General features: G+C 39.0%; 1 protein-coding gene across 8 annotated transcripts in view; it reads left to right on the top strand.

Moving 5' to 3' along the window:
- HEATR5B (HEAT repeat containing 5B) overlaps positions 1-12091 on the top strand; it is a 113922-nt gene that overhangs the window by 70214 nt on the left and 31617 nt on the right. For all 8 annotated transcript variants that reach the window (XM_061624716.1, XM_061624712.1, XM_061624713.1 and 5 more), the window contains 3 exons: positions 3179-3430; positions 9502-9683; positions 10343-10411. In XM_061624716.1, coding sequence (XP_061480700.1) covers positions 3179-3430; positions 9502-9683; positions 10343-10411 — 503 coding nt within the window. The remainder of the gene's footprint in view (positions 1-3178; positions 3431-9501; positions 9684-10342; positions 10412-12091) is intronic.

Below are 12091 nucleotides of genomic sequence, written 5' to 3'. Positions count from 1 at the left end.
TGGATAACTTGATATCTGAAGATCTGTAGTATCTGTAAAATAAAGCAAGAAAATTAATAGTATTACTGGCTAGAGAGGGTTGGGAATATGGGGGTGGGAGGGAGGATTGGGATTGGGGGAATTAGATTTATTTGATTGATTGGGGTTTTCTATTTGTAAAATTGCAATAAAACTAAAATTTAAAAAAAGGAAATAGAGTGCAGGAGGAAGGCCCTCTGTGGTCTGAATATTTCCAAATATGAAATGTGCAAGGAATATACTGGAATCAATTATCAAACAAAGGGATACTACAGAGGTTGAGAAATTAATGAAGACATATGTTGGCAGAAAATAACTCATTAGGACTGAAATACGATACTGAGCAGGAGCAAGTTAAAGAATACAGGCGGGCCCCGCTTATACGGCAGGTTCCATTCCGGACCCCCGCCATAAAGCGGAAATCACCGTAAAGCGGGAACCCCATTGAGCATAATGGGGTGCATTGCGCGAAAATAACGTGAAAATGCTGCAAAATGACGCAAAAGTGCAAAATCGGCTTTAAAACTGGGAATGAAAGCCGCCGCATTAGCGGAATGCTGGGAAGTGAAGCGCCGGTAAGCGGGGCCCTACTGTACATGATAAAATGGGCTCAGAATATTGGTGAAAATAATCCAATGAAGGTTTGGTATGCAAATGTAATTATAAGCATAGGTCTTTGTTTTTTTTCTGGCTTTGCTTGGTTTGCTCATTTTGATCTGTTTGATCTGTTTCTGTGTTGTTGACCTTTCTTCTTTGCAAGCATGTGTTGGCATATATTATTAATAAGATGATGATGATTAATAAAATAATATCCAGACAGTAATCTTTGCATTGGTTTATTCCAATTTTTATGTGTTGAGGCAGGGATTTTAACATACTACTTAAGAAAATCCTGTTATACTAATATTGTTACTTTTTAATTCTTAGCAATGTTCTTTATACACGTTTCACAACCTGAATGGCAAAACTGTTCAAAACTATTGTCAAATTGGTACACCTTCATGTATAGCATAGTCCCATTGAACCTGCCTGAATGCTACCTTCATTGCAGGTGCCAACTGCAGGTGACTCCACCTACATAGGTTAGATGGGTTGTGATCAGAGACAAGGTCTTCTTTGTAGTGGCAACTCATATTATTAACACTGGCTGCTGTGATTTTTACTGATTTTATTGATGATTATTTTTATTGGATTTATTGGCTGATATCCAACTAAGTCATGCTCTGAGTAGACCCATTGCATTAAACAGACTTAAGTTACTCAAGTCAATTGCTTTTCAGTGAGTCTACTCTGGGTATGACTAACATTGGACATCATTTAATAATAATAATAATCTTTATTGTTACGGTCAATGACCAGCATGAGGTGATCAGATAAAATTGTCAAAACACAATACTATAAAATAGAATTGTCAAAGACATAGTTATAAAATCCCAACACAACAAAACAAAGGAAAAAAACCCAAGAATTACAAGGTGACTAGAGGCAGTTCATGGCGAATTTTGATCGCTGAAGCACAAAATTTGGCAACGTTGGAGGTGATAAAAGTATTTTGATCAGAAAGAAGTAGGAGGACATAAAATGCGTCTGATCGTCCTAGGGTTTTCGACAGGAGAGGTACAATTAAAGATCTTTGTAGATCAGAATAGAATGGGCAGTGTAGGGGGATGCGGGTCACTGTTTCCACCTCTCCAGCGTCACAAGGGCACTTACGGTCATAGTAGGGTTTTTTATATCTTCCCTCCAGGACAGCAGAAGGAAGGACATTAAAACGTGCCAATGTGAAAGCTCTGCAATGTTTTTGCACCAAGAGTGTAAAAAGATAATTTGCAGGTTGATTGAATTGTAGCGCTCTATCCATTGAGGCATAGTTAGAGGACAAGCCCAAGTCTTGTTGGCGCTCAATATCAGCAATGCGTTGCCAAAATGTTGACCAAGCCATATCATATCCTTGGGAAATGAGGTACCCAGGGAAAGCCCATATAGTTGGAGCTTTTGAGGCAAGGTTTGTTTTCATAATGACTGGAACTCGTCCTGTAATGTTAGTGGGGCCAAACCAGTTGGAAAAAAAATTAGTTTCAGCCAGAATTTGAAAATAGTGAGAGTGTTTTAAAATTTGTATATTTGTTTTTAATGTTTTTAATTGCTGTAAACCGTCCAGAGAGCTTCAGCTACTTGGGCGATATATAAATGTAATAAATAAATATAAATAAACACTGGTTTTGACCTTTTGCAGGCCAGCCTCTAATCGTAAGACAACATTTGGGACACAATGAGGTACTTGGAGGACAGCCCTCAAGAATTTGGATTGTGCTGCTTCCAGAGGTGTAAAACTAGGATAGGGGCCAGGTTGTGCTCCATATAAAAGCTGCGTTAAAGACTTAGTCTTGAACAGCTTTATTGCCACTGGTACATAATGGCCACTCTGGTGCGGATAAAGTTTAATATGGCAGAAGCACTTCTTTGGGCTGACTGGGCAGCATACTTTGCTTGGGCCTTCTGGCTGCCATTTTCCTGAGAAACAACACCCAGATACTTGAAAGTCTTTACCTGTGCAATCTGTTGTGTCCACTTGTAGCCCATTTGTACATCCTTGGTCTTTTAGCAAAGGTCATGAACTTTGTTTTTTGGTAGTTTATTTGTAGCTGTTCGTCATGGCAGTATTGCATAAGGGCTGATAAGGCTCTCTTCAGTCCTGTGGGTGACAAAATTACTGCATCATCAGCATATAGTAGCACTGATAGGTGCCTGTGGGCTAGCTTTGGAGGATGTATATTTAGGCAATCGAGGGCTGACATCACCAGTTATGTTTTATTACTGTAAACTGCTTTGGCATTTCTTTCTGTAAATGCAAAGTAGTATAAAATGTTGTTTTTAAAGAAATAAATAGCTTTTAGGTGCCAGTGATTATAACTTTAATCTCTCAAGCTTCTAGGTGGATAATATTTTAATACTGGTTCTGGTGTCTTATTGCTGGTTGTTGTTGCAGATTGATTATATTTATGGATGCTCTCCTTTTAATACTGTTTTACTTCATTTTATTATGGTATATGCTTTCAGTTTATTTAATTCTTATTCTGAGACGCTTTGGAAGTTGCATTACTGAAAGATGGGATAGAAATGTTTTAAGTAAGCAAACAGATCTCTTACTGTTTTGCAGACATGACCACTACAGCTCCTTTGGGAGGTGAAAAAGATGAAGATTCAGAGAAGAAAGATGAAATGGATGATGATACGATGTTTACTACACTGGGTGACGAAGAGAAATCAAAGCCTTCTGTTGCTCCTCGCTGGGCTACTCGAGTGTTTGCTGCTGATTGCCTGTGTCGAATTATCATGCACTGTGAAAATGCAAACAAAGCCCACTTTGATCTAGCTCTTGCCCGTTCTGCCAAACTCAGAAATCCTAAAAGTAAGGAAGACTGGTTTCTTTTTGTGTGTGCTTTTTTAGTAGGAAGACTTACATTCATAGTCAGAACAGAGTGGCCAACTGCTCTCATTCACTTGATTCTGACATTTTCATGGGCAGAGGCTTTTTTTTTTGTCCAGTGGTTCCTTGTGTCTAAGATCTGCATTTAAGATGTGGCTTGAATGACTAGTCTGTGAAAAAACTGTTGTGTCTTTTCATAGTGATGTTGACCTGCTTTACTTTTTGCTGCTGGTGAGGGATCCTGGGACAGGGGCAGAGGCCATTCCATCTTTCTGCCCACCCTGTTCCTGGTTGCCCTGCCAGCCAGGATGCTGTTGCCAATTCTAGAGGAGGAGAGTGGAAACAGCTGCAGCTGATTGACTTGCATTCCAGCCCACAGACTGAGATAGGAGGGCTGCTTTTGGAGTTATTTTGTACTGTTCAATGTCTGATCTGGTAGGAAAAGTGAGCAATATATTATTGGCTGGTAACTAGAATTGTATTTTTTGCTTCCAGAGTGAGTCTGGGTTGTAATGTTTTTGCATTTTTCAAAGTTGCTTAATACCACTCAATGTGAGTTCTGATATAGAGTACCACCCTACTTTAGATGAGAGATGGGGAGGGAGTGGTTATGTTTCTGTTTGCATTATATTGCTCTAGGTGGAGGTGGTAGAATGAGCTGGTTCTAATAAATGGTTGGCTGGGGATTAACTGTGTTACCTGTGTGGATGAGAGTGAGGATGGTATGTTGATGATTTTAAGAATGTATTTGGGGGAGGATACTGTGGGAGGAGTGGAGGTGCAGCTTCTATTTCAGTTATCTTGTTTGGTTGTTAATGATGCTGTTTTGTGGAGCTTTATTGTATTTCTATGTATGATTGTTATATGTAATTTTTTATGTTTAAGATAATATTTTGTTTTAATTATGCTTCTTTAAATGTGTATTTTGTATATGATCTTCATCTAATGTTTTATTTTGATATTTATAATGCTTTATTTGATGTTTTAAATTAGGTTGTAAACCACTTTGAGATTTTTTTAAAAAATTAAAAGTAGTACAGAAATGAATAAAACAAAATAAATAGTGGCAGGAGAATAAAGGGAAAAGGGGGAAACTATACTTTATAACCTGAAAGCTAGGCTGCTGTGCGTGGGCTGCTCTTGTAAATATCTGGAGGTTTCAGTTGGCACATCATGATGACTTGCCTTCTTACATTTATGTAATTTAGACATACCTATCCTTTTTTTTTTACAATAATTTTTATTCAAATTTTCATAAAACAAACAAAACAAAATCATAAAACATTCAAAGACAAAAAACAAAACAAAACAAAAATGATTAAACAAAAAAAATAAAATGTTGACTTCCCATTTGTCGCAGATCAGTTATAGGTCTACAATATATAACAATCCTGTCTCTTAAATTATATTATAAAATCACTTTCCTCCAGTAGTTATCTTAATTAATCATCAAATCTCATAAACATTACTTTATTCTTTCCACAAAAAGTCGAAGAGAGGTTTCAATTCTTTAAGAAATATATCTATCAATTTTTCTCCAAATAAACATGTCGATTAATCCATCTCAATAATAATAATAATCTTATTGTCATAACCATAGTCCAAATAAACATATCGATTAATCCATCTCATCAAATCTGTTAAGTCCAATAATTTCAATAGCCATTATTCCATTATCCATATTAATTCCATCTTCCATCTTCAATAGTCCTGTTAAGTCCAGTAATTTCAGTGTCCAATCTTCCATTATCAGTATTCCATAATAATCTTGCTGTCATAGCCATAGTCATATAATAAGAGTCTGATGGGAATTTCCTCTATCCCAAATATTTTCTTGCCATCCATTCTGAATAAGTTGCTGAAATATTGTTGTAAAGTCATATCTCTGTTCTTCTTTTTTACAAAATGCACTGGCTCATCTCTTGAGAGTTTTTCCATTGTCACATGGCTGCAGTTAATTCCATAGATTTTCTCTATTTCAAGCTCCATCACGTCATTCCAGTCCAGAAAGTTATCCAAACCATTGATAACTTTATCTCTAATATCTTCATTAATTTCTTCAGAGATAACGTTAAATTCCAAACAGTAGATTTTATTTCTAATATCCATAAACTCCAGATCTTTTTCCAATTCCACATTTGTTCCAATCTCCAGGGCTTGTATCTTCCCTTTATTTTTTCTTTTCTCATCTCTGATCTCATTCTCCTCTCTCACAGGACCCCCTATTTCTTTAAGCTCCTGCGTCATTTTGCTCAGTTCAATTTTCAGCTCCTTACTGCCCTGTCGCAGGGTTTTTTCGTTATCTCAATCTCATCCATTATTTTCTGAAACATAATTACTTCCAGATTCTCAGCCACTTTCTTGATTGCCATTTTTAAAACCACCAAAACAAAACAAAAATAAAGAAGAACCACTTCTTATTTCAGCAACAATTGGGTTAATATTCCAGGCTTGATGACATCACAGTATAAACAGAGCAGCCTGCCTTATCTCTCTATGTTCAAGAATACAAAACAAATTTAGTTCCCAGCATCAAAACAGTTAGTGGCGTCGTGAAGAAGCAGATTCATCAAAATAAAATAGACCAAAAAGAGAATAGTCCCAGACAATATAATGTTCCAAAGTTCATATTTTTTATTTTTTTCTCCTCGGAATAGAAATCCCTCTTCTGTTTATATCTTTAGAATGCACTTCCAGGACAGCTTTTTGCAATAGAAACAGAGATAAGCTGTTAATTTCGTGAATAACAGAGAAGAGTTATAGCTCACCCAGAAGTTCTTTAAAGCTGATTCATTTGACAAATCTCTTTTTGCTGCAACAATTTAAACCAAGTAAAAAAAAAAATATAGAAAGAAGGGTGCTTGCCTGTTAGTCCGTTTTCTCTTTGAAGAAAAGATAAACGTATCGCATTAATCAGATAGAGCTTGTTCGGAAGTCCATCCGGCATTGCTGGCTGGACCTTTTCTCATAAATTAATGAAATCCAGTCCTCCCAACAAAAACAGGCTTTTGAGGTTGATCTCTACGTTTCTCCCTGCCCGGGAGAAATTTCATCAGTCAAAAAAAAAATGTTCTGACTGATTTATATCTGAATAAGCTTCTTTTGAGGCGGGAGCCCGTCTCAAAAGCAGGCACAAGCGAAGTCACCCTTCCCGGAAGTCCTAATTTAGACATACCTATCCTGAATGTTTATGTATGAGTCTTGTGCTACTGTACTCCATCCTTGCAGTATTCTCTCTCTCTTCGTAGTGTGCTACAATTGAAGCTATCCAGGGTGAATTATGTATCTGAACCAGGAAACTATGCTTACCAGATTTGGACCAAGCAAGGGTCTAAAACCATGGTTTGAATTGGTTTCAGATTCTGGTTTAGTCCAAACCTGGTAAGCTTAGTTTCCTAATGGAAAACTATGGTTAATTAACCCTGGAAAGGAACTGCAATGACTCCGTATCTAAACAGGTCTGTGGAAGCTCAGACTGCTGGGTGTTAAACCCAGTGCACTCTTCTTCCTCTGAATATGATCAGAAAAGGACCAAAGGATCTGGAGCCTTTTGCCCTCAGAGAGCATCTCATCTTTTGTTGCCACCCACTGCTGGCTTTGCTATCCCACATAAACTGCTCCTTTGCACTCTAATAATGTTGATGGTAAAAATGAGTTTTAACTTTTGTCCTTTGTTTTGGCGGCATTTTCCTTCCCTGATTGCTCTGCTACCACATTGCTTGTGGGGTTTGCAATGCTTTTGTGCATGTTTCTGGCCACTCTGGGCTACCACAAGAGTTAACGGGCCACCCACTGCCCGTGAGGCTGTTTTCTGTTGCCCAAATGGCAGCCTTCTGCACTCTAACAATGTTGTTGGTAAAATTGTGTTTTTGTTTTCTCCTTAGTTTTGGCAGCATTTTCTGTCCCCGATTGTTCTGCTACTGCATTGCTTGCAGGGTTTACAGCACTTTGCTGCTGATTACTGGCTTCTCTCTGTGCTACCGCAGAAGTGAATGAGCCACATGCTGACTGTGAGGCTCTTTGCTGTTGGTCAAAATGGCGGCTGCCTCCGTGCCCGCTGCTGCTTGTCTTTTTAACCGTCATCTTGCCTGAGTGGGCTGAAGGGGCTACCGCACCAACTGCTCCTGCCGCTTTGTGCCATGACTGTCATCTTTTAGAGTGCTCTGTACAGACTTTGTTATGATCCTTGCATTTTTAACCAACATCTTTTTCTCTGAGCGGGCTGAAGGCATTACCGTACCAACTGCTCTTGCCGTTTTCTGTACTGATTTTAGTTTTTGGAGTGCTCCTTAGGCATTTTGCTGCTAGAAGGTTCCCCCCCCCTTTCAGAAAAGTGTTCTTTGTCACAGTTGAATCAATACACAGAATTCATTAGATAAAACAAAATTAATTTGAACACCTCAGCTAATTATCTAGGTAATTAATTCAGAGTATCAATGCTTAGGGCAATCAATTTAACGATATAATAAATTGAGCAACGGACATTACGGACACTTAACAGTCACTCACACAAACAAACACAATTCATTTGGAAAAACTGTAAATGGCTCTCAAACACAAACCACTCAGAACAGAATTCAGACACAACAAATCAACAACAGTAGGTAAAGATTTGGAATTCTAAGGATATAAGCCAGCCAGACTGAAGAGCAAGACAAAAACCGTACTGCTCAAGCCAAGCAGGAAAACGAACTGTCACTCTGTGGGAGGGGCTAAGGTGAGAGTCCTTTGGAGTGTTGACTCTCTCCTGCCTCAAGCAACAGGAGAGGAAGACAACACCCACTTGGGGGTGTCCTGGTGCCCACTGGGGAATGTTCAATCGCAGTGTGACAAAAAGTGAGGATGGAAGAGTTGACAGAACAATGTATGCAGGCACAACCCTCATGCGTATCTTGGTTTAATGAGCTGAGATATGTATGTCTAAACTGGGTGTGAAATATTTTGTTCTTGCATATTATTGTTTACCTTTGTGGCCATGCTAGTTAAAGACAATAAGATTGATGGAGTCTATCAGCAGCTATTCACAATGATTTCTAACTGGAATCTCTACGTTCCGAGGCAGTATGCCTCTGAATACCTGTTCCTGGGTGGCAAAAACAGGAGCCTGGGAAATGTAAGCAAAGGGGTGGGTGTTGCCTTTAGGCCCCGTGTCTGGGCATTTCAGAAGCATGTGACAGGCCACTGTTGGAAACAAAATATATCATGTAAAAATTCCCAAATATTTATGTGATACTTATTACAAAACTAGATGCTTTTAAGAATTGGGATGAAAATGACATTGGATATTTTAATTAGCCCCTTTAATTAAAATAGGGCATTCCACTGATTCTATATGGTGATTATGTCTTTCAGACTTGATAAAAATGGTAACTGAATTAGCAAAAATTCTATGCAAATTTAATTAATCATTGAATTAAACTAAACGTTTAAAAAAATGTCAAATGCAACTAGAGTTATTACTCTGTAGAACTTTGTTGGCATTTGTCATCCTTCTCTCCTCCTGACACTCTTTCAATAGATCTTTTAATGGTCTGAATGAAGCTTTTGTTTCCTGTGTACTGTGAGTGCACTGCTCCTTTAATCTAAAATATCCAGTGAGTGAACTTTAGAAGTGATCACATATTCTGTTGTGAACAGTAGGCTCTGTTAGCCTACTAAGATACAGTTTAGGTTTTCTGTGGATACATTATTATTATTATTATTATTATTATTATTATTATTATTATTATTATTATTATTATTATTATTATTAGTATTAGTAGTAGTAGTAGTAGTAGTAGTAGTAGTAGTAGTAGTAGTAGTAGTAGTAGTAGTAGTAGTAGTAGTAGTAGTTCAAATCCTGTCTTAAGGAAGATACAGAACCCATGAGAGATCTTGGCTTTTAAAGCATTATTTTTGCTCAGTTTTTTCTTTTGTTTGCTTTGCTGAGATTGTATCAAATGTGTATATTATAATGTAGCTCCTTTGGGTGAAAGGTGCGTGTGTGTATTAGATACGCATGCAGTCACAGGTGACTTCTGAAGTAATGTGCTTTTTCTTGTGTGTATTTTCAGATGATCTTCTAGTGCTTCACCTCTCTGATCTTATTCGTATGGCATTTATGGCTGCAACTGACCACAGCAATCAGTTGCGAATGGCTGGTCTCCAAGCACTTGAAGACATTATCAAGAAATTTGCAGCAGTTCCTGAACCCGAGTTTCCAGGCCATGTGATTCTAGAGCAATATCAGGCTAATGTAAGATTATCTTTATGTTTATACCATTGTAAAAATCAGTAAGAAATTATCCCAGTTTAGGATCATCTTGCTTGTGGAGGATCTTTGATGTTCATGCAGAGATCTTGTTTGGCATAGCTGCTCTGTATGCATTCATAGAGCTCTCATACAGTTCTGTTCTTGGTTCATATGTTAAGATGTACTGGAAGATCAACTGTTTCTCCCTAGAATCTTAGATCTGTTGTTTGTTCCATTTAATTATTTAAGTTTAGTCAGACCCAAATACAAAAGTTTTGTACAGTTCCAGAGCTATGTCAACCAATGGTGCTCACGTCATTCCATCACAGAAACAGCTCCACCTTTTAATCTTCTCGGCCTGCCAAATCACACCTGGAAGGTTCTGGAAGTTGGAAGAGTCAGTAGCCATGTTATGATGAGTAACTGACTCCCTTTTCCCATGATTTATAACATTAGCATGGGTAGGGATGCTAATATTAGGATGGGTGGGGTTTAACCTGTCCTGGAAGGGGTTGCACTCCCCCTAAAGGAGCAGTCTGGGGATACTTCTGGATCCATTTCTGTTGCTGGAGACACAAGCGGCCTTGGTTTAAAGCATCTAAATTCTCATGTCAAGAGCTTGGATATGGGCAGTGGTTTAATCACATTTTTCTTTTTCATAGGTTGGAGCTGCATTAAGGCCAGCTTTTTCACAGGATACCCCTTCTGATATAACAGCAAAAGCTTGCCAGGTACAAAAAAACATTGTTGCTTTTAGAAAAAAGTTATGTTTTAGAGGAACAAATGAAGAGCAGCTTTTAGTTTTGGGCATCATATAATACAACTTCTTTTTTTTATGAGGGGCATCATATTAAAAAAGCATCTAGTGAATGAAGATAGGCCTGTGCTGGCTCTTAGGACTGGCATTTGTTAGCGTTTTTTGCAGTTCATTGCTAGGAGCATAAAGCAGGTCGGTAGTTAATAGAGGCTGAATCCTGAAAAGACAGAGGTGTTATGTTTTCATGTCTGGGACGTTGGGAGATAGCCTGTTCTGGATTGGCTTGCACTCCCCTGGAAGAAGCAGGTCTATAGCTGCGGGTACTTCTGGATCCAGCATTGTCACTGGAGACTCAGATGGCCTTGCCAACTTTGGGCCCTTTTGGACAGAGATGACTTGGTCACAGTACTCCATGCTCTAGTGACTTCCAGATTGGATTATTGCAATGTGCTTTACATGGAGCTGCCCTTAAAGATGACTTGGAAACTTCAACTGGTCCAAAATGCAATGGCCAGATTACTGGCTGGGGTTCCCTTTAGAACTCATATAACCCCTGTTCTAAAAGAGCCGTATTGGTTGCCAGTTCATTTTTAGACCCAAGTGAAGGTACTCATGCCAGTGTTCAAAGTCCTAAACAAGTTATATCCCAAATATCTGAAAGACCGCCTCCTTCCCTGCAGACCCTCTCAGGTGTTGAGATCAGCAAAGGGGCCCTTTTGTAGTTCCACCACAGTTGGAAGCTCAAGTGGTGGTGGCCCAGGAGAGGACATTCTCTGTGGCAGCCCCTAAGTTGTAGAACTCCTTCCCCACAGAGATGCATTTATTTATTTATTTATTTATTTTATTAAATTTATATCTCATCCTTCCTCCCAGAAGGAGCCCAGGGCGGCATCTGGCAACTTCACCAAACAGTTTTTGGTGACTGCTGAAGATGCACCCCTTCACCCTGGCCTTGGACACCCGAGATGTATATTTTCAGGACCCACCCTATTTTTGTGATGTTGTGATCTTAGATGTAATTGTTTTTAATGATGTCTTTTAAAATTGTTGTAACCCACTCTGCAACCTCTGGTTATATCAAAATAAATTCAAATTTTGATGGTGGTGGTGGTGGTAGTAGTAGTAATGTAATTTGTTGCTGAAGAATTGGGTGGCCAATCTCTTTCAATATGCATACTTGCAACATCAAATGAATCACAGTATTTTTCACCAGTGCTAGTGAAGGATCATAGCTAAGCAACAGAGCACATGCTTTACATGCAGAAGATCCCAGTTCACTCCCTGGCATCTCCAATTAGAAGGAACATGTTGGGGGTGCAAGGCTAGTCAAGCTGACAATGTTGCCTGCCACTCCTTCCCTTTTGCCCACCTCATAACGCACAATTCCTTCCTCCCACCTGCGTTGTCCCCCCCCCCCCCCGCTTGCACTGGATGTGGCAGCATGTTCACTTCTGTATTTTAAAGCAGCATAAAGTGGCACAGGGGCTCTTTGGGCAACATCACCAACAATACATCACACTGAGGAAAGGCCGCTTTTTCAAAGTGAAGCCAGCTTGTAGCTGACTGGACAAGAAGGGGAGAGGAATGCAGAGCAGGCAAGGTGGAGGAGAAGAGTTTGTAGCAGGAGGAAAGAAGGATGTGGCTGGGCCAGTCT

Source organism: Rhineura floridana, chromosome 4 (assembly GCF_030035675.1).
Source record: "Rhineura floridana isolate rRhiFlo1 chromosome 4, rRhiFlo1.hap2, whole genome shotgun sequence".
Lineage (NCBI taxonomy): Eukaryota > Metazoa > Chordata > Lepidosauria > Squamata > Rhineuridae > Rhineura > Rhineura floridana.
The sequence above is the reverse complement of the archived record's forward strand: the minus strand, read 5'-3'. Positions and strand labels throughout refer to the sequence as shown.